Below are 21822 nucleotides of genomic sequence, written 5' to 3' on the forward strand. Positions count from 1 at the left end.
GATCATCTCTAGCTGTAGTCTCCTGTCCTGTAGCGACCAGTGTCTCCATGCGCACCTGAAACATTTCTGTTGCCTCCGAACTTCCCAGCATTCCCTGCCGTCCGAGGCTTTTCTGATTGGTATGCCACACCTGTAGCAGTTGACGCGGATGTCGACCGTGCTCCGGCACCTCTGTGTGCAGGGCGTGTCCGGGTGGTGTACGTCATCACAAGGGTGGCCGCACGGGAGGAACTTCTTACACGGGATAGCTGGAGGGAATGGAAATATTCAGTAGCAAACGTCGTGTTATAATTAGAAAACTCACCTAGACACAACTCGAAAGTTCAAGAAAGTTGTGAAATAGAATTTACCTTCAGACCAATTTCACACTTCGTTAAGGACTGCGGTTACTCGCTTAATCAAGCAAGTACTAGTAACCACACCAACCCACCCGTCTAGGACTAGGCTTACATGTTTTCTGTTGCTAAACACTAGCACAGACCCCCCCCCCCCCAACATTGAATTCTATTATTAAAGTGTTCCAGAAATTATACATTTGTCAATACTGTTTAGCATTTCCAAGAACTGTAGTTGAGTGTGAAAAAAATAAGGCTCCGCCTAAAAGGAGTAAGCCAATTTCATTGCTATGATATATTTATAATGTAAAGAATGACACGCTTACCTCTTGATTCCTCAATGGTGCCGATCACTACAGAATCTAGTGGCTCATGTGACGGCAGAAACGTCAGATGCACCATTTGAAAAGTGACATCATTGACATTGGGCAGCTCAGCTTCCAGTAGTGACGTCATCCTTTCCTCTATCTCTTTACTCACGTCCATCATATCAAAGTCACTGCCGTGCGACAAAACCTTCCGGACAAACTCCAGCGAACTTTTCAAGCTTGCTGACGTCGTTTCCAAGAAGTCTTCATGTATGTTGAGCTCTTTTTCGCGACTTGAACAAATTTCACTTAGTTTCTTTGACAACAGTTTGTGTTGTTTGTCGATCTTCCTCTCGACGCGTTTCTTGAGTTTCTCCGTTGCTGTCGCTAGCTGGTGCTTCACCGAGGCCTTGTTCTCTTCGAGAGTCAGCAAAGTCTTGGACAGAGCGCTTTGGACAACCTTTATTTCATGGATTCGTCCCTCACTGAGGGAAGACAGCTCTGTGAGGGTTTCTTTTGTTTCGTCCACCAGTTCAGACAAGTAGACATTCTCGTGGTCTGGTTCTTTGTGGTCGATGACGGTGCAGTCGTGGCACACAGGAATCCTGACGTTATAAACAGTTTTAATGTTGTGTTTTAATGTGTTGTGTCGTGGTGCGTTGTGTTCGTTGTACTGTGTTGTGTTGATTTCTGTTGTGTCGTGTGTCGTATTGTTCCGTGTTATGACATCACGGTTCCTTCTGTTGAAATATGCATAAATCATGTAAGTGTATGTGTATGTGTTTTGTCGTTCTTTACCATAGCTTTGCTGTGCTAGGTTAGATTACGTTGCGTTGCATATGTGCATATGTTGTGTGTGGCACAGTGCTTTCTACGTCGTATGTGTATGTATAAAAATAATGAGTTCACAATAACATACTTACGTGTAGAAAAAGTAACAATAACTTCATCAAAATCACTACACAGACAAGGCTTAACAATTTATTTCATCAGGCTCATTTGCTCAATTGCCAAAGTCTTTCTGTAATTATGAACAGACGCAAACTTTGCTGACCTGCAAGTCGTGCAGAAGAACCTCATGACTTGATTGTCGTGTTTCTCACACATAGGTGCCTTGACGTTCTTCAGCGGTGACTCTGCATTGGAGGCCCGGATGGTGTCCAGCGCCACCAGGCAGTGACCTCGCGTTAGGCGGACTCGTTTGTGTGCTGCAGTGCAAGACAGTGTTACTTTATTACCTTAAACAAGATGGGTAATAATATGATTTCTGGAGCTATGTTTGCGTGCTGCAGTACAAGACATTGTTGCTTTATTTAATATCAAACAAGATGGGTAATGATATGATTTCTGGAGCTATGTTTGTGTGCTTGTAGTTTAACAACATATCTAAAGAAAGATATTGATAGATTGTTGTGAAGTTTGGTATTGTGTGGGTAATGTCAGAACAAGTTCGCTAATGCGCCTCCTAGCGGCTTTCTATGGTTCTTCCGGATTTTGTCTCCTAAGGTTTGATACTACTGTTGTCACTGTTATTGAGTGGCAAGTAGCTTCTAGATTTTTTAACTGATGAGAGTTAGAATCCTCTAGTGGCTTTCCTTGGAACTGCAGGCTTGCTGGTCTTTCTTTACTTCAGCATACGGGTTAAGGAAAGCGGTTGCGTGTGTAATATTATAGACGTGCGTAATATCATAAAAGTGATGTTACTAGTCATTAAGACTACCAAAAAGGATCCAGGGAGCATGTAAATAATTGGTTCAAGAGAAAACCTTGATATATTTTCTCCTATTTACCTGTTGAAATGACTCATCATACGTGCGTTGAAACATGTCCTTCCTCTCTATGTACAACACCCCCACCCCGCACCCACCCTCGGCCTTAATCAATGATATACGGCCTACTGACAGCCCAATGAACCTTGAGAAATGCTGCATTACAGTTACCATTGACGCAGTCCGGGCAAAGGAACTCGTCGCACGACAAGCAGCGGGCGGACGCTGCCTCAGGGCTGTTCTCCAAACAATTGCTGCACATCACGTCCTCGTGTTTACTGGAGAGGAAATAATTCGAGTTTAGATATAGAAGTTCAACATAAATGTGGGTTCATTATCTCTTTCTCATGGCTCGGGAACGTTCGGTGAAGGTCGTCCAACGATCTTGATGTAGAATTTTCAAGGATGCTTTTACCGGAGTCGCTGACAGCATGGCATGACAGCTAAAATTCGATAGACACGCTCAAGACGAGCCAAGGTTTTTTTAGTTAAGTTGCCTTCGCAGGACGATCAGGCGACAAATGTGACCGGCCTCGTGGAGAAAGAAAAATATTTTTGACCATGGGCAAGGTCACCTGTCCACAATAATGGCGCTTTGGTTGTTTATTCAAGTTACATACTAAAGTTAAGCATTAACCGCAGGGCTTCCTTATTAGTCACACTCATGCATCAAAACAGAACTACAAAAGACTGCATTTCATTGCGCAGTATCGATGTAAGATAAAAGACTGACAACTATTTGAGCCGTCTTTAATTCGTTATAGGCCATATTGAAGAGTTGTGACTGACTGCCGTTGTCTCAGCAAATGCCGCTGACGAAATCAAAACCCATCGTAAATCTTGTGGAGGTTAGGAGTTAAACTTTTAGTACGTTTTCAAAAAAATAAGCAAAGAGTGCCCGTAAATATATACCTGTGTATTTTCCTATATATGTCCACGGTATCTCGCAGACTCTCCACGAAGAAGTTGTCCTTCAGTTTGGTCACGCCACCCTCGGGCAAACTAGTTGGCGTCCGACATGTTGGACAGAAGACTCGGTTCCTCTCACCCTGTTTCTCTACTGACTGTTCCAAACACTCCAGACAAAACGTGTGCAGACAGGCCAGGACTTTGGGTATTTTGTAGGGTTCGTAGCAAACCTTGCATTCCAAAAAGTCGTCTGAAATCTGGCTCAGAAGCGAGGATGACGCCATCCTGTCGGTGAGACTTGTGGGGTCACTTGCAGTGTTGTCCTCTATCTGGATTTTTCCCACACGTTTGAAAATCAGCTTGTCAGGTCACTCCTAGGGACATGCCTGAGGCTTGCATAATTGACCTGAAAGGAACGAAACCCTGGTTGTTGTAGCTGTCATACAACAAGGGATTGTTTGTCGAGTATCTCAAATAAAATCAATGCTTCAAAACACGACTTGAAATTTTTCTAAGTTTAGGACAAATTTTTTTCTAAATATTTAGGATTTTATGAATATGACACCTGACTTTGTACGGAAAAAGCTAAAACTATATATAAGGTGTATCTGTCTCGAGCAGAAATGAAACAGTGTATCAATAACATATCGTTTAGATTGAATCGAACCTCATTTGACCACGCAATGCAATGGAAGTAAACTTACTACAATATTGGAAAACATGTATGTCAGCATTGTCAGGTGAAATGGCCTGTTGTGAGCATTGAGATTGTGAGCTCATGTCATGTCTCCCCTGAAAGAAGTCCTGAAACACTTTATAGCATACCATAGGCACACCGTGCGAGCCAGACTTGCGCCCCGCCCGACTAAATACGGGCCAATTAGCCCTCCCTGGGAGATTATGTAACACATGCTATTATATAAACAGCCTATATGACGTTACTTCTTTCAATAGATGTGCATACAACCTGTTTGACTGGAAAGAAAACCATACACATCATATGTGTTGTGTGTGTTGTGTTGTGTGTGTTGTGTTGTGTTGTGTTGTGTTGTGTTGTGTGTTGTGTTGTGTTGTGGCCATGGTGTATGTTGCGTTGCGCAGTGAATGTGATGTATGATGATGTGTTGGGTATACGCAGTGAAGTGTAGTGTGCATGTACTGTGTGATTCACAAATACATATTGAATTTTGTTTTGCTCCCATGATACGTGCATGATGGTGGTTTAGATACAGATATTAAAGAAATCGCCCTTGAGTTTTCTACATTGTATTTGATGATGCATAACAGTGTATGCGCTCTCCTTGTACAGTATTGAACATTCTTTACAATCATTATCAAATAACTGACGTATACCGATGAAATCATGGCTGCCATTATATAAACGCCTTTAATGCCCAAAAGTCAAACACAATGGTTACGTTTACTCGAAATGTATCTTCGCTCCCAAGTCCAAACCTTTCATCCAGCTACCATCTAATCAGACGATGCACACTGAGAAATTTTCCATTATTGGGTTGTCTTTTTAAAACATTGGATTTCTTCCATCTACAGTGGAGAATAAACGCGTTTCATGACATCAAATGTCTTCAGGATTGAACTCGAAGAACCTTCCGTGGTACCATTACCCATAATGACCTGCGATGTAACAGGTCGTTCACTGTACCCATAATGACCTGCGATGTAACAGGTCGTTCACTGTACCCATAATGACCTGCGATGTAACAGGTCGTTCACTGTACCCATAATGACCTGCGATGTAACAGGTCGTTCACTGTACGTTGTCCCGATGTAACCTTAACGGTCGGACCGTTTGACTGTTCGCGTGTGCTTCAGTCAGGCTACAGTTACTCTCCAAGTAGACGCCCTGGCTGTTTTTGACATGTTTTCAAGCTTTTTTGTCACTGTTTCTATTTTGTATCTCATTTACTTCTGATTGACAGTTAGGTCGCCAAATTGGAATTTGCAATACGATAAGGACTGTGGGAGTAGAGTTTGATTCACAATAGACGAACAATATATGGTTTCAGCACACGCATGTTTTTGCGCAATTTAGTAGTGATTATTTTCGAGAAGATAAGTACCAAATGTCGCAAAAACACACGTTCATTGCTGCGCCGACACGGATGCTCACATCTGCTTGGAGATTACACGAAAGAGAAGGCATCAACCATGGTGGCAACTGGCAAGTAAGTGCATCAACGGTGAACTACAGGGCAGAATGGTGCATGTCGGGATGACGTCACCCTCACGACCCTCACGTGATATTACCTGAAATGAACTTGGTCCTGAATTGAAGTCAATAACGGTTCTTTATTCTATATTGTGCTCTATATAGCTGTTTTGTTGATTTTGATAGTTCTGAAGGAAAGCGAATAAGGAGTACTAATACTCTTTGTGTGTTTCTAAGCTTACTACTGTTTCCCTATGGGTCAAGGACACCTAACGTTAACGTTGCCAGTTATTCAATAATCTCATTACTAGTCGATAACATCATCTCCTTATGTATACCACATTATGGTCTCTATCATTTTATACCGTGTGACTCTCAATTGCAAATTGGATGACATTAAAAAGTGTATGATAAAGGCATGTTGACAACAGGGCCTCTCCAACATATGCACGTATTACGTAATCTGTTTCATATCCTCACACCACTCTCCTGAGAATCGCTCCTAAGTCAACTGAATAAATAAACGGGACTGAAGAATGATGAGGGGTGTCATCTTCCATTCGCAGCGTGCATGTCCTATTGACTTGCATGCGCAGTAACCAATTTCGACACCCGGCTAAGGTTATTCCCCCGTACGTTGACCCGCGCCCTGGCCTTATTTAACCTGGCGTTGCTGCCATGGCCTCTACTTCACCTTATAGCGTCCTGAAGTGACCCCGATGTGAACTCAGGTTTGTCGTGTGCTATGTATGACATCATCGCCCAATGCGCGATGGAAGTGCCCGGATGTGCCAATCCCTATTCCCGATACCCTTCAAGCAGATGTGAGGATGCAGCTCATTCTCAGATGCGAATCGTTTGAAAAGCGCAATCGAAGAGTAGATCTACTAAAATGCTGGAAAAACTGTTGGAAATCAAATATTTGAAACACTGGTGAATCAAGCCCTCCGGAAAAGGTGTGAATATAAAAAACAAAACAATCATGGTGTTTAAAAAAGCAAAGGCGACAAAATGTTGGTCACTCTAGGAGCTTATATCAACCACCATAAATCTAGGCTGTAGCGGTTTTATTCTGTTATGTTATGATGGAAATCCCCTCAGTATAGTAAGCCTGTAATTCTAAATAGCTAAGCAAAAATAATGATATTCTTTCTCTTTACCGATTGTCTCCGTTCATGTAGCAGATGCTGACGGATGTAATTATTCATCTGTTTCTCATGTGAGGAATTCAGCACCAAGGGCAAGTTCAGTCAAACCTCTTTATAACGGCCATGCAAGGGAATGGAGACATCTGACCACTATAGACAGGTGGTCACTAGAGAAAATGCTGATCAATTTACCATGAGCAATAAGTTACACATGATTTCAGTACCCACTGATCTTTCTCATTGCCATTCTCACCAAGTAGCATTGTCTCATTCGTCTTAAAATTCAACTGACCCTGCCAAAGTCAAATCTACTGAAAATGATTGATATTGCCATGTGGAATGTTGGTAGATTCGCCGACAAAGACTTGCTTGCGCTCTATCGTTCAAGGCACGCGTACCTTCCGTACAAAATACGATTTCAAACTCGGCTCAGGGTGACATACAGTCGCTGATTGGTCGTCATAGGCAGTGTTTCTGTATCGCCAGAACCGAAAATCGTGTGGCCGTGTTGGACAGGTGGTCGCTATGCAAAGGTGGCCGCTAATACAGATTTGACTGTATGTTAACTTTTGAGTGGAGTGAATTCAGCACCAGGGACAGACTTGTGAAACTTTGTGTGAAAGGAATTTAGCAGCAAGGAAAGGTATGTCAACATCTTGGTTATGTTTGCGTTTTGTATGAAACTACTTCAGCACCAAGGGCAAGTATGTTAACTCTGGTGTGGAAGGGTTTCAGCACCATGGACAGGTAAAACATACTTAGAAAGCAGAATTTTCCATTTTTCAAATCTTAGTCCCAGGCGGGTTTGAACTTATGACCTGAATATAAAGTGAACACTGGGTCAGTGAGCAAAGTGTATGAAATAGGAAGAGACCAAAGTGTCCATTTATAACCATAGTTTACTAGGTTGTACAATTGCTGCATGATTGTTCACATTGATAGTCATTGTAAATATGGCATTCTACCTTCACTGTCACTGTCACTTGTCCAATAATTAATGCTTTCCAATCTGCCTATTATCTGCAATGATTACAGGTACAACATGCCAATAAGTACAATTTGATCCTTTTGGCAAATTGATTCTGATTCTTACCCACTTCAGGTACACCAATACAAAAAAATACACTGCAATGACTATGACTTAGCAGTACCTTAAACTTGCTTAGTCTATTACTATATTGTTCAAGTAACTAGGGATTGTGATATAGAATCTAAAAAAAATTGTGCACATGGATTTCAATATGAAATCCCCTTTCATATTTACTGTTTGAAGATTTTAAGTCAACAATGTTGAGTCTTTTCACAGTTCCAATGCACATGTTGTAGGGGACTGTGAGTAACATCATAGGTTAAGGCCCTTCAGAACTAAACATCCACAACATGAGAATGTTGGAAACAGTCTAGACAAAAAATTGTTCACAAATGTGGGACCTTATACTTTAGACTTAGACCACAATACATCTGTATGTACTGCACATGTACACATAGCAGGGTTAGATGTAGATCAGATAGTCCTTTATCCAATGTTATCCTGTTACTACCTGGTGTTATATGTAAGATTCTTAAACACAGTGACATGTTCACTCACAAAGTCATTTCAAAATATACACATGTATAATACATTCATAAATACAAATATGTTTATGATAAGTACACAGTTGTAGTGATGATTTAAATCATGGTATTGAACAATTCTTTTGATATTAGGTGATATCAACATGGTGATTATGACATAATAATAATAATTGTTTAATAATGATAATGTATAGCTACTTGCTGAATACTATACGGAATATATACTATATGAAATGGCATTGACTTTTCACTCAAACCAGTTAAGATTAAAAAATGATATACAGTGTAGTCCTATACACACAATAAAACTTACTAAAAACCTGACAAGAAATAAAACTACAATTCAAAATTGCCATTTCTTCCACTTATTCTAGTAGAACTATACATGTACTTGGTTCTTGAAATAGAGGATCAAGAACAAACCAAAAATAAAAGGAATTGATATAAGTTTAAGAAAAGTAAAACAAATTTGACACAGTCAAGTTGTGGTCTCTGGAAACTCTACCTCTCAATTTGGTCACTTCACACTCTAAAAGCACTACATGATTGTGTACAGAATAAAAATGTCTCTGCTAAAGATTTATATTACATTGATAAATACCTTATGAAGGATATATTATGTGATAAATACAATACAATACTATATCATAAATCATAACCACTGTGATAACAACAAGGCAAAAACAAGGATCTGATTTTCTTATACTGTGTTTTCTTACTGTAAAAGCCTTGAACTGTGTGAGTTTAGCCTTGCACTAACCTTTGGTAATTTGGTAAGCTTTTACAGACAACATGGTATGTTTTCCTCACTGCACATGGCAATGATTCTACTCACTGCTTTGAAGGTAATCACAATATGTGTTAGCAATAACATTGCTTTAATTTAAAACAAGACTGTTGATATATGTATATTTATTTATTTATTTATTTATTCATTTACTACCCCGGTAGTAGGATTCTCCAAAGGTCATCGTATATGGAGAAATATCAACATGTCATGTTATATCATGCTTGTCCCAAAAAGTAAAATTTGAATGGAGCATGAAATCAGTCCATGGAGACAGGCATTAGTACACCACTAGTTAAACATTGATCCCATCAGTTAAAAGTTATATACTTGGTAAAAGCTTGTGCATATACATTTCACACTTAATTCCCATGTAATATTTACTACCAGCTAACAGAGATGGACTTGTGCTGACATGTTACTCTCTATGCTGTAGGTACTCGTACATGACCAGGGTGAGGCATTCCTTCAGCTGGCACAGCAGGTGGAAGTGCCCGGGTTCCACTGTGTGCCTGATGCACAGTCGGCACAGATCCTGCAGTCTTCGCGGTCTGCCTGAGGGATAAGGAACACGTTTAATTCAAGTTTCCAGGAACTTCCTTTTGCAGGGAGGGTGGAGGTGTTTACTTAATAAATGTTGAGGTGGGCACTCAGTTGCAGTGTCAGGGTTTTGTGATGAAAAGGTCACTGAAAACATGAAATTAAAGTGAATAATTCACAGCCATGAAGTAATTTTGCACTATCATATATTACAGGCAACCAAACTACAAAGCAAAGCGAACATTTACTAACAAATGTGATGTTCAAATATTGTTGGCTGCAATAAATCATTTATTCACACATTTCCTTGAAAAGCATTTCATGGGGTAACAATCACAGGCATCATGCCCATGCTCTGATTTCTAAACACAAAATTGTCACTTTTATGAAACTTAAGCATGCTGTCTAAACAAGCTTGACAGACCATTGCAACTCACTTTTGATGCTTTGGAAAAAGTTGAAGGTCTCTGTGTTAGAACCAGCCCTCTTTGACATTGCCAGTGCAACTTGATATGGTGAAAGCATCAGTTTCTCTGACACCCTCATCGGGTCCATGCCAAAGTCATACATCAGTCTTGCAAACCTGACGTTGTCTTTGAAAACGGCCCCAAACATCGGGTTGAAGCCCCCTTGGTCCCAGACGTCCACCCTGGCCCCATACATTAGCAACAGCTTGGCTAGATCATAATCGACTGTGTCTGATGCGTGGTGCAGCGGCCATCCCTTTCCCAAGTTTGGATTGGCCCCCTTTTCCAGAAAAGTCTGCAAACACAAGAGCTTGCGGTACTGTATGGCATTTACAAAAGGCGTGGTGCCTCTCTTGAACGTGGATATGTTCCAGTTTGCTCCGCAGTCGAGCAGGACCCTCACTAGTTCCACCCCGACTGCTTCATCCTTGTGTACGACAGCGAGGTGCAGAGGGGTGTGCCCCTGGTTGTTCTGGGCGTTGACGACTTCGGGAGATGAGTCGAACTCCAGGATGGTCTGTGCGATGCGGATGTACCCCCATCTTGTACATCCATGCAGTGGGGTATGGCCACCGCTAGCCTCGTGAATGTCTGCTCTGGCTATATGGAAAAAACAAGGCATTTTGAAAATAATGTAATAACTTACTGGCCATTTTGACAGGCACAAATACCTTTCCATATTCCCTTGAATCAGAAGGTTGCATCACACCCAGGGCTGTCTCCTGCTCTTATTTTTCTAATTTTCTAAATTGTCCCCATTTGACTCGGCATGAAGGCCTAGCTATATACTGGGGACATTTTGGTCCTTTGAAACACCACAATCCAATGCATACTGAGAGCCAAAACTTTAAATGGCCTCACGTTAATTCAGTCATGGTTTTCATTAAATTGTTAATGAAAATATCACAAAGTTTTGATGCCTGTTCCTCAAGATATAATAGTACAAATTGTTTCCAGCCCTGCAGTAAATGCTACTCTGAGGCGGATAAGTTCTCACCTCCATTTTCCAGCAGGAGACGTGCACACCTGTCGTGCCTGTACATGACAGCCAGGTGGAGCGCTGTCATCCCACTCTTCAACACCATGTTTGGATCCATACCCTTCTGGAGACATTCCTGTCAATACACAAAACAGTCAACTCACATGACAAGCATCTAATGCTAACTGTCATAATTCCATTAGGCACCCTAAGGCCGCAATATCTAATATCATTGTCCAGGGTTGTAGCCAGCACCCGTCCTTCCGTCCTTTGACTGAATTTTGCAGCTGGGGACGGAAATAGTTTGCCCATTCAGTCCTCTGTGAGGAAAATTTAACCCTCAAAATGCAGAAAATAGCATTTAAGAGGGTCTAGATTTCACAATTTTCCCTGGGAGCATGCCCCTGCACCCCTGAACGCTGTGCCAAAGCCATTCAAAATTGAGGGGACAGACAATGATTTCTGGCTGGCTACAACCCTGTCATTGTCTTCTCAAAAATTACTTAAGCGCCTTCATTGTGATCACACAATTGTTTTTTTTTTTCAATGTGGCAGTATTAGAGTACCTTGAATCATGAGAGTTGTGTTACAGGCCAAGGGCTATCAGAACACCTTACAAATTGTCTTTAATCTCCTTAATAAAACATTCTTCCATCTACAAAAAGGGAAGTATCCCCACCTTAACCACTGCAGTGTTGCCACCACGGATGGCCTTCTCCAACTCTGCCCATGGACACTTCCCCCAGGTATCACGCTTCTGCCGGCTCTTGGGCATGTTGAAGATCTCTAGAAAACAACAAAAGGATGATACTGTACTGTTACTGATATATATATATGTGCTAGGATTTGAAATTATTTATTACAGATCTCCTCTTTTCTTCAATGATACTCACTTCTCCTACCCATCTCTATAGTTCCTGAATTTGCATCTATTCAGCTAGTACTTGAGCATCAACTGATACAAGCTGGACACACTAACTCACAATATCACCACAGTAACAAGTGCAAACATGGACATGATGCTACGATAGACAGTATGTGCCAGAAATCAGTGTTTACGTTTGGAAGTTCTGTGTACCAGCAGTGTGGTGTCCCTTAACAATATAAACAAGTCCATTGATCTTTTGTAACTCATCTTTCCTGTGGTAAAAATCATGCAAAAAATCTTAACAATTGTGAAATTGATGACAAAAGCAGTAAACTGTGTGTAAAGATGTTGAATTTACGATGCAAACTTTGTAATAAAATGACTCAAAAGAAGACCAGTGTGGTCATCAAAAATTCAACGCACCTAAGGTATTTTGTTGAAACTAATAATAATAACTAAAACAAATAATGAAGAACAAAGATAATAGCCAATATGTTGCCACTCCTAAAGGAAAAAACATTTCTTAAGCCAGCCTGGTATATGTTGACTCAGTAGTTTTAATTTATTCTAAACAGTATAATCAAATAAAGGATACTGCCAATGAGGTTATATAGATATATAGATATATATATAAATTATAACCTCCTTAATACTACACGTACAAGGCACTACTACTCTATTTTGCAGTTGAAGGGAGAAAGTCGTGTTTCATCATTAGTAGTGTTTAATGTAAATTAATGGTTGAAATAATTCTGTAGTATAGTCTATGGCAGTGGTAAATACATGAAATAATTGTGGCATCATAAAATAGCAGTACAGTACTTAGTAAAGGGGTCATCCCCAAAACCGGGAAAATAAAATCCATGCAGAAGGTTTCAAGATTTACAGTAACATTGGGATGCCCATTTCATTTTCATTTTACCTGCCCGCTCCATTATTTTCTTTCAAAAATCAAATTTGCCAAGGACATAAATAACTCGCCATTCAAAAAATCTTTACCATTACCCTGAACATAATGGTTATGGCCCAGATTAGAGTACAAGGTCATCTACGGACCTTCCCACAACTGTTTACATGCTGGTGATGACCTTAAACCAACTCACAGATAAGGATGCTTTACCTGGATAAGAATAACTCTGTCCACAAACTCTAGAGGTCCATACCATCATGGGTCACAAGTTCAAATTACTCATCAATGTCATGACTGCCATAAAAGCCATAAAAGCTGATAGTAAAAACAGGTGGATTTCCTTTAGTAATCCCCAAGCAGATGTCGTGACCTGGCCAAGTCTGAACCCAACAAGGCCAACATGTATGAGTGATGTACTGCACTTACTTCAACTTGACCTTAACCATGTATAAACATGCCCAGTTTCATGGACAGTCTGCTTTTGGTACACTATTTGTCACTTTGGCAATACATACGTAGTACCAAAGAAGTTAGAGTTTTACTGTTAACTGGGTCTAGGGACAGTCTCCTATCTGGAAGTCATAGCACTTTAATTTTGTAGCACAGTGAAAATTAAGAGGTATCTTTGAATTTGTGGTTAAAACAACATTAACCATAGTAGCACAGAGCATATATCTGCAGTGTGCTGAGCTTGCATACAGAAAGACACTAAGAAAATGTCAAAATTTACTGTAATTATTTGTAGACTGCAAACTGTCTACTATTGCAGACTACTTTAGCTACAGTCCTACTCAATTACAGACACACATAGTTACAGCTACCAGGGTACAACTGCATATGTATCTGTATGTTTTCCTCCCTGTCATTATGTTGCAGATGCTTAATGCAAAGTATACTGTTTACCTCCTGAAACCTGGCATGCTATACATCAATACATATGATTATATCTGAATAAGAATCATTTCTGAATGCAAAATCAAGAAATTGAAAATCCTGATTCCATCTCTGTTTACATTTCAGTTGGAAAATTTCAATTCAAAGAATAGATATCAAACAAGAAAAATTGTGCAATTTTTAAGCTAAAAGGCTAAGACAAACCCAACCTGACACTATCAATGGTATGCATGGATTTATATATGACTAATGACAACTGAATGTTGATCATTCCAAGATAGGCATCCCATGTTCATCAAACCGATGGAAGCAAGATCTTTGCCATGATCTATCGTACAATCCATATAGCAATATGTAGCCTTTAAGGCATTTCTATCCCTGATGTGAGTGAAAAGGTATTGATGCAAACTGTGATGTTCAACATTACAAATAAAAATTCAAGACAGTTTGAAGACAGTCATTAAGATAGGATGCTAAAAATGATGTTGCACAGACACTTTGATATGAGCTTGATTTGTGAAGAAAGAAACAGCAATCATTAACCCCTTCACCTTTTATACCAGCCCATGATGTAATATGGACTAAGAGAGTTTTGATATTCTGGGGACCAACACACAAGCATGCACACAAATCATGCTGGTGTATGATCAATGACATTATGCTTCCATCCAAACAGTTTGCACATTTCCTTAATCATCCCAGAAGTGCTGCATAATTCATAGAATGCAAAGTATTTTATAATTTTACGTAAACCCGAAGACAGAATACAACATAGGAGATCCTTCAAGTTCAACAATCGTATACCTACATTATTTCAGGTTGATAACATTCAAGCAAGGACTTCTATTTAACGTCCTTGACTCAAGTCTGTTGTGGTATGGATCGATTCGTACGCGCAAGAAGGTTGAATAGGGCAAGGATTTGTCTTTTTAACACATAACGTTACATCCTACCGACTCTGGCAAAATATACTTCCAGTTAAGCTACATACTTCTATCTTTTTTCAGGGCTGCGAAGCCTGCAAACGGGTCTGGTGGAGACTAATAAGGTCCTAGCAACGTTATTAAGCAGCTCGCCCGGGACTGTCTATAAAAGGTTTCGAGACGACTCGGCACCTGAGACAACTCGGCCCTAGTCGGCACCATACTTACTCGGCACATAACTTTTATATTTTGCACTCGAAGAATGATAATCCTATCATTCCGGCAGCATAAGAAGTGACATAAGAATGTACAAATCAATCTCACCCCACGAGGTAACGTTTTGGATACAAATTTTTAGGATACAAGATCCCCAAAACATGTTGCGGGCCGCGCCGGCGACGCCATTTTTTAGTTGTTATATATATCGGCGTTCTTTCACAATGTCACTCTACTTCTCTTCTATATCACCGTGTTTGCAAGTTAGTACAAATGAAAATAGATGTAATAAGCAGTTCAATATATTTTGTTGGTCATAAATTACAACTGTTTGTAGGTTTCAAAAACGCGTTGAGATGACCGATCTGATATAGACAGAGCCTCGGCCGTTCAAAGTTAACGTACCTTGAAGTGACGTTCAGAGCCTCAAAATGTCCGTAAAATTGTGCCGACTGTATGACTTACAAGTTATTGCAGTGAGAGAAATGTTTTGCAGTTAAACATCTTGCATTTCTCACAAACCTTCACAATTTTATGTCATATTCTTGGTGCCAAGTTTTCCCACTTGGCTAGGTGCCGAGTCGTCCCAGGTGCCGAGTTGTCCTGATACCTCTATAAAACTCCCAGCTGGACGATTGCGTAATCACCGCCGTAGGTAAACAACACCAGACTGGTGCGGTAATTACGAAACAGAGTACGCGCGCTCTTCAATCCGTACCGATGATCTTTCTCCTAGGGCGGAAACAGGTGTTAGGGATAAGATACCAGGCAAAATCAGGGCAAAGGAAAGCAGAGGGACCTAGCTGGCCTTCGTCCAAGACAATGATCGCTGGAGAGTGGTGTTGTTGTCTGTCAAGTCTCTTCAAGCTGACAAAAACAAAAGGACAGGTCCATTACTATATGGCGGAGTTCAACTCCCTACATATAATATAAGGTGCAATTGGAGATGTACAAACCTTTGGAACCGCCTGTACCGAAGTGTCCCGCAATGTTTGCTGCCAAAACGCATAAACTGCGTCATCCGCGGATGCGCCGAAAATTTTATATCCTGCCCGCCATCTTCTCACGAAAAGGACTGTGGGAGCGACAGTACCACTCCTTAAAAGGGGGAGGATAATCCAAATTAAAATACTATAGTCTCAATCAACCTCGTGTTTTTACTAAAAAAATACATTTTGAAATTTACATCAACTTAATTGATATGAAATATATTGCTGATTGTATATGTTTGACCAATTTATATGCACGTAATATGCAAATTTTGTACGATTCACCCTTTTGTTCACACACTGATGAATTCGGCCAGAAACACAAACATAACAACGTAAATGGCGCCAAAATCGAAAGTCCCTTGTGACAAGTGATCAGTGTTTACTTTGATGTCAACTCATCATAAATCAAAGTAGGCCTTTAGGTCGCTCTAAACATGAATAATACGACTTAAGTTCCGTTCTTCCAGACCAGAAGAAATTTTAACCGAATTAAAAGGGACGTAAACGTTATGATTTAGTCAAGCGGTAAACACGGATCGCCTGGAAAGTTAACGTTAGGCCACAGCAAGTAAATTTCATGGATGACATTAGCGCGCGCACTCATTTTCGCCTGATTTCAGTTCAGAAAAAAAAACAAGAATTTTTTCTTCTGCAGGGATGGTCAAATTGACGATAAATTAAATAAAGTACAACCCTGCACCCTCTTATAACCCAACAAAAGAAATTCACGCGAATAGCCACTGCCTCTGATTTTCTCTCACATCGTACAGCCCCTCTATTTCTAAAATCAAAAATATCAAATATGCATGATATCAATAAGTTGCAAATTAGTAAAATTCTCAAACAAACTCCCCGATGTATTTGAATTTTTTTTTAAATTGTAAGTTACTCTTCTTTGTTATTTAACATGCATTGGCATAATACCGGTCATAAGCCTTATACCGGTCGATTAAAAATAGTGGAACTTAAAGAGATCTACACATGCAACAATAGTTATTTCTGAGGTATGCACACTTCAGACATCTAGGTGTCCAATACAGCATTTACAAAGCATCGATAACAATGCATTCGAAGACAACAAGGCCAAAAGTTTTCAGGTCATTTTCGGGGCAGGCGAGCTCGTCGTGGGACAAACACACTGTCACGTTCATCGCCAGATTTGTAGATAATAATCACATGTGCTCACGGCACAAGACGAGCATGATTCAACAGCAATCTTGAATTTCTGTTGGTGACCTACAACTCATGTAAAAATGTGAGGAACTGTTGCATTATCGCCCGGATCTACGGCTGAATGGGTCAAATTGAACGTACGCCGCCATTTTCCCGCCATTTTTAATGCTACGGCCAGCAGTAAAGTTTTACGTCATAGCGGTTGTGACGGACCAAAATTAAATGAAAATTCTTGTCAGTATACGCCCATTTTCTCATGACTTTTTGTATGCTCATGCAGATTTTTGTTTTGTGCAACTACTAACAGGAAAGAAAGGAACAACAGAGGATGTATAAAGGTACATAGCGGCAGTTAATTGTGCCGTGTTTCGTTCGACCGGTATAGTGCACCCCCTTCCAACCACGCGCCCGTTCTCCGTGCAATTCCGCGGTGTGTTCCAATTACGATATTATGTTTTTAGCAGGACCAGAGAGACAAAATAATTTACACAGAAGAAGTGGCAAAGGTAAGCTGTAACAGCAACATGTAACTGGAGAAAATGATGCGTTGATCATTTGCCAAATTAGCATTGCTTGAGAAATTGCAGTAAACCGACCGGTATTATGCCAATGGATGTTACCGGCTACCATACATTTGTTTAGTATAGAGGAGGAGGGCATAGTATACGCTCTTTCTTGAAATGGTAGACCTGTTCCAAAACAAAAATTGGACTCACCCAAATTTTCGACTGCACAGCATCAGTCTTTGTCAAGGAATGAAGGTATAAGCAGCTGTTTACGGTTTTCCCTCCTCCTGTACCTGTTTTTTATGCACTCTTTTCTGAATTGTTTTATGTATTTTGTTGTGTGAATAAATAAACAAAAGAAGTACCAAAATAAGCAAATATGTTGTGTTGTAGCCTAATAATTGTGCTTGTAGAAAAAAAAACACTTGCGAGGTACCCATGACTGTAGTTGTAGACAACTTGTTGAATAGTTGTCAAAGTGACTGGAAGCCATGAGTGTGATTACCAACTTTGTTTGTGATGTGATACCACACTAGTGTCACTTTTACCACACATCTTGAATACAGGAATGAATGCCTTGTTGGCTCTGATACCATGTTTTGTCCCTATAGTTCTTGTTACAACGTTTATCACAACTTTATGGTACCTATTTTGAAAATGTAGCCATCTTGTTTTTTTAAACCCATCTTGTTTTTTTTTCGCCCTATCGTACTATTTTTTCAGTCTGCAGAGGATGTCATCCATGAAATTTACTTGCTGTGGCCTTACCCATGATTTGTTAATGCTGTTATTGTCCGGCTAGTTGGGTAGCCCTGGCTGTACAGCCGAATAAATCAAATCAAAATATTAAACGTTATGACAACGTTAAATGCAACATAAGCAATATTAGCCCGAGTCATGGATGTTGAACTTCAATTACGAAAGTCAATTTTTAGGCACTTTTCTACGTACGAATAGTTTCACCAAGGGCAAGCGCGAGAGGTGATTTTGGAATTGGAGATGCATTCAGAAATGTTTAATACCAACTGGAAGCAGGAAGAAGCCGACCTTACATGCTAGACTACGATACGAATACCAATTGTGCATCAACTTGTTGTGACATGTAACAGTTAGCTCGTTTGATTAAAGAAATTAAAAACGTCACAACGAAAAAGGTGTTAATCGTCACTCATGAGCAGTAATGGTTCAGTGAATTGTCCAGGGCAGGGTCTACTGCGCTGAAGTAAGTCACTAGGTGTGCAAAGGTCTGACCATTGACGACTATGTTGCCCAGTGTGACCAGTCCAAAGAGCTAACGGGTTGATATTTAGCCAACAGTTCGTACCCTTTGTAATTTGCACACGCAAACAACCAAGGCTCGTTTTGAGACAAACAACGCTGACCCGGGACAAAATGGCGATTACAGCTTTTATAATTCCCCTGGCTTGTAGCTACTTAATACCGGTGAGATTTTCATATTCTTGCTACGTACCTCATGATCAGGTGTGATAAAGGAAGTATGCAAGTGATTTCCATCCTGTATTGAATGCCACAAATTTGCGCGTATTCATTCGCGTTTAACAACGGCCTCTACTTCCTTCTTGTTTTAGGTTGTGCGAGCAGGCTACACTCGCTGTTATGAGAACAAATAGTGAGTCTTTCGTATTCACCGCACTATAATAGTTCTCAGTGCGTAGAAATGTCTAAGCAGCCATGGGGACTTTCTTCTACATTTGTATATGTTAGCAAATATCTAGTACTACTACTAGTAGTAGTAGTATTTGCAGGACACGTTCTGATCACAAACGGTACTTACTGTACTCAAGGAGGTTGTACTGACACAACCGCCATAGTTAAACGTTAATTTACTACTATTACCTTGCACAGGAACCCGTACTAACATTTTCAAACGGGCATAAGGTAGGGCAGCGGGTACTGGATAGGGCTACCCGGTCAAAGTAAAATAGGAATACCGGACTAGCACTCATTTACGGGCGGTCTTATCATGCAAATTTAACGTTAGTAAAAAGAAAACGATAAGTAGAATGATCATGACATCATGGAATGCTACATCAGGTGTCATACGCAGGTTAGGTGGTTTACATTACGAGTACGACTGCGAGTTTTTGTTACATTGCTGGGCAAAAGAACAAAAGGTGACCACAATGGAAGAGCATTGTTGTGTTGGAAGTGGAAGAGTAAAATCTGGGCGTTACTAATGTGTTGTTAATGTTTATTGTGCATAGTTGTCCCGATGGGTACTATTGCTGTCATGACCGGTGTTGTGCACGTGCGTACTTCTGGTCCTATTGGTACTTCTGGTAAGAAATCTTCTAGCTACATGTACTATGATTTTTGTCTTATATAAATACAAATTCTCTATTTCAATCACGTTGTTAACCTTCTCGACACTGTTTTACTGTTGCAACGAACTTGTAGCTCCGACCTGAATTGCATGATCGATTATTACGCCTCAAACACATGCAACACTTTGCTAGTTCCTGTTTGGCGTTTGAAATTGAAAGACTTTACATATACATCAACATAATGCATGACACGAAATTTATCCCGACTGTAGTCTTGTTGTAACGTGTTGACTATTTAGTAACCACCTGGCATGGGCTACAGTATAATTAAAGTAACTAAGTTATATCTCTTATTAGATTCTAATATTCAGACGTACCGTCTCATCAATATCTTAATAGCAACAAACTCCTGGTATAAAATGTAAGTGATGAAGAAAAATCAACACAATGATGAGTCAATATCGATTTGGGGCCATCTTTGGTCAATCCGTTCTGCTTGTATGATGATACTGCATCACCAACAGGTTAGGCCTGCTGTTGCTTCTGTTTGCTGTGCTGTCCGGTATCATCACAGCCTGCAAACGATGCCTAGCAAAACAAAGAACAAGTTCTAACAGTCGAGATGCTCACCAGCTGACCAGCTGCCCATCACCACCAGACGTGAGCTTAGCCCTCCCACCGTACTCTCCAAGGTGTACAACGACAGACCAGCACAGGACACCAGCATTGCAAGGTAATAGTATAACGTTACCTAAAATAATGCTTTACTCCGCTGGTACTTTCAAAAGTTTCGTTGAATGTTGTTATAATGTATACGTATACATTTGTATTTTGCAACAGGTTTTCTCACGACCTAAATGCTCCGTGTAGACAGTTAACGTCACAACTGCAGCTGTCTATTATCAGGAGCGAAGTATCATATCTTTTGATGTGCGCGCGTGCTTCACACGAGCACGCAAGTTTGACACTTAATTTATCAGTGTAGTTACATGTGTTTCTGACAAATTAGTTATCATGACTTTATGATGTTTTACATACGTTAGGAGGGGGTGAAGTCTGATCGCTATGGGATTTTTTTATCAAAGGATTGATTTTGCACATTTCCAGCGGTTTCCAGTGAGGAACATGACAACACCGGAATGTTGTTTGATGAATACTTGGCAGACATGCGACCCATTCGTCCTGGAGAAAAACCTCCACCTTACTCACTGTACCCTACTGAGTGTCACGAAGAACCTACAACCACACCGTCAAGGCAACTTACGTCTGGGCAAAATAACGGAGGCCAGCATACATAGAATATTTCTGTGAAATGTTTATGATATTAAGTAGCATATAAAAAATACTCAATAATAAAGAACTCTATCACGCCCCGAAACCCAAAATTAACGTCCAAAATCCTACAGAGTGCCTCATCTGTGAACCACACAGTTCTGTACAGAAACACCACCTGCACTCGACCATTGTGATCTGTGAGAATATCTAATATTTGAACCGCTTTACATGAGGATTTGTATCCAATTATTTGTTTCGCAGTGTATCAATGGTGTGCTGGTGTATAGTTAATCAGCTCATCATACATAGCAACAATAAACTAAATAAACTACAAGATGCTGTGCATTCAACATAGAATTCTCATTCGATGCTACTTGTCAACGATGGTGTCCCTCTTGGTTCAATGATAGTGTGTCCTTAAGTGTTCACTTATGACTCAGTAACCCTGGTAGTTGTAATGTGCAAAGAAAATTGAAAAGAAATAAGATAATACAATTTGCATTTTAGAATGATAATCCTTACATTTGGGGGGGGGGGGGGTAGGGTTACTAAATAAAGTGCGTGATTTATTGTGCGGTCGGTTCTCGATATTGCAGCGGGTAGTTCGAATTTTTAGCTATGTTGCATGGTTAACATTATTTTTGTCGGGTCCCCCTCCCCCAGCAGGCGATAAATACAATATCTTAATCTGAATTTCGAACTGGTAATAAGTATCAAGGTAGTCAAACGTTTCACAGATAGTTTTGAAAAGAATTGATATTGCTAAAATGTGCACGTGTTGTTCAATTTTCAA

At 40.2% G+C, this 21822-nt stretch overlaps 3 protein-coding genes across 3 annotated transcripts in view; 1 reads left to right on the top strand and 2 right to left on the bottom strand.

The window, feature by feature from the left end:
- The window catches only part of LOC118408909 (E3 ubiquitin-protein ligase TRIM56-like), a 10261-nt gene extending 6656 nt beyond the window's left edge, over positions 1 to 3605 (bottom strand). Inside the window, exons 1-5 of the mRNA XM_035809770.1 lie at positions 3325 to 3605; positions 2584 to 2690; positions 1698 to 1851; positions 662 to 1383; positions 82 to 248 (exon numbers count right to left, since the gene is read on the bottom strand). Of these exons, the coding sequence (XP_035665663.1) occupies positions 82 to 248; positions 662 to 1383; positions 1698 to 1851; positions 2584 to 2690; positions 3325 to 3605 (1431 nt within the window). The remainder of the gene's footprint in view (positions 1 to 81; positions 249 to 661; positions 1384 to 1697; positions 1852 to 2583; positions 2691 to 3324) is intronic.
- A 3915-nt stretch (positions 3606 to 7520) lies between these two features.
- On the bottom strand, positions 7521 to 15907 carry LOC118409631 (ankyrin repeat and SOCS box protein 7-like). The gene is made up of 5 exons (XM_035810786.1): positions 15755 to 15907; positions 11667 to 11773; positions 11006 to 11123; positions 9979 to 10608; positions 7521 to 9556 (listed from the first exon to the last, which is right to left on the bottom strand). The coding sequence occupies exons 2-5, from the start codon at positions 11760 to 11762 to the stop codon at positions 9420 to 9422; spliced, it is 981 nt and encodes a 326-aa protein (XP_035666679.1). The 5' UTR covers positions 11763 to 11773; positions 15755 to 15907; the 3' UTR covers positions 7521 to 9419.
- Positions 15908 to 18733: 2826 nt separating this feature from the next.
- LOC118410012 lies at positions 18734 to 21799 on the top strand. Its single transcript, XM_035811460.1, has 5 exons — positions 18734 to 18912; positions 19059 to 19099; positions 19695 to 19769; positions 20279 to 20487; positions 20862 to 21799. Exons 1-5 carry the CDS (start codon positions 18862 to 18864, stop codon positions 21050 to 21052), a joined length of 567 nt encoding a protein of 188 aa, XP_035667353.1. The 5' UTR covers positions 18734 to 18861; the 3' UTR covers positions 21053 to 21799.
- Positions 21800 to 21822: the final 23 nt, after the last annotated feature.

This window comes from Branchiostoma floridae, chromosome 2 (genome assembly GCF_000003815.2).
Source record: "Branchiostoma floridae strain S238N-H82 chromosome 2, Bfl_VNyyK, whole genome shotgun sequence".
NCBI classification, from domain to species: Eukaryota; Metazoa; Chordata; class Leptocardii; order Amphioxiformes; family Branchiostomatidae; genus Branchiostoma; species Branchiostoma floridae.

Bases quoted from the DNA above. Each gene is read 5' to 3' on its own strand.
- LOC118409631 (XM_035810786.1), bottom strand. From the start codon at position 11,762: ATGCCCAAGAGCCGGCAGAAGCGTGATACCTGGGGGAAGTGTCCATGG. The intron at 11,124-11,666 runs GTGGGGATACTT...GTGTATTGACAG, and splicing joins GCAACACTGCAGTGGTTAAG to GAATGTCTCCAGAAGGGTAT. The intron at 10,609-11,005 runs GTGAGAACTTAT...TTTTCCATATAG, and splicing joins TCTCCTGCTGGAAAATGGAG to CCAGAGCAGACATTCACGAG.
- LOC118410012 (XM_035811460.1), top strand. From the start codon at position 18,862: ATGGCGATTACAGCTTTTATAATTCCCCTGGCTTGTAGCTACTTAATA. The intron at 19,100-19,694 runs GTGAGTCTTTCG...TATTGTGCATAG, and splicing joins CGCTGTTATGAGAACAAATA to TTGTCCCGATGGGTACTATT. The intron at 20,488-20,861 runs GTAATAGTATAA...GCACATTTCCAG, and splicing joins CAGGACACCAGCATTGCAAG to CGGTTTCCAGTGAGGAACAT.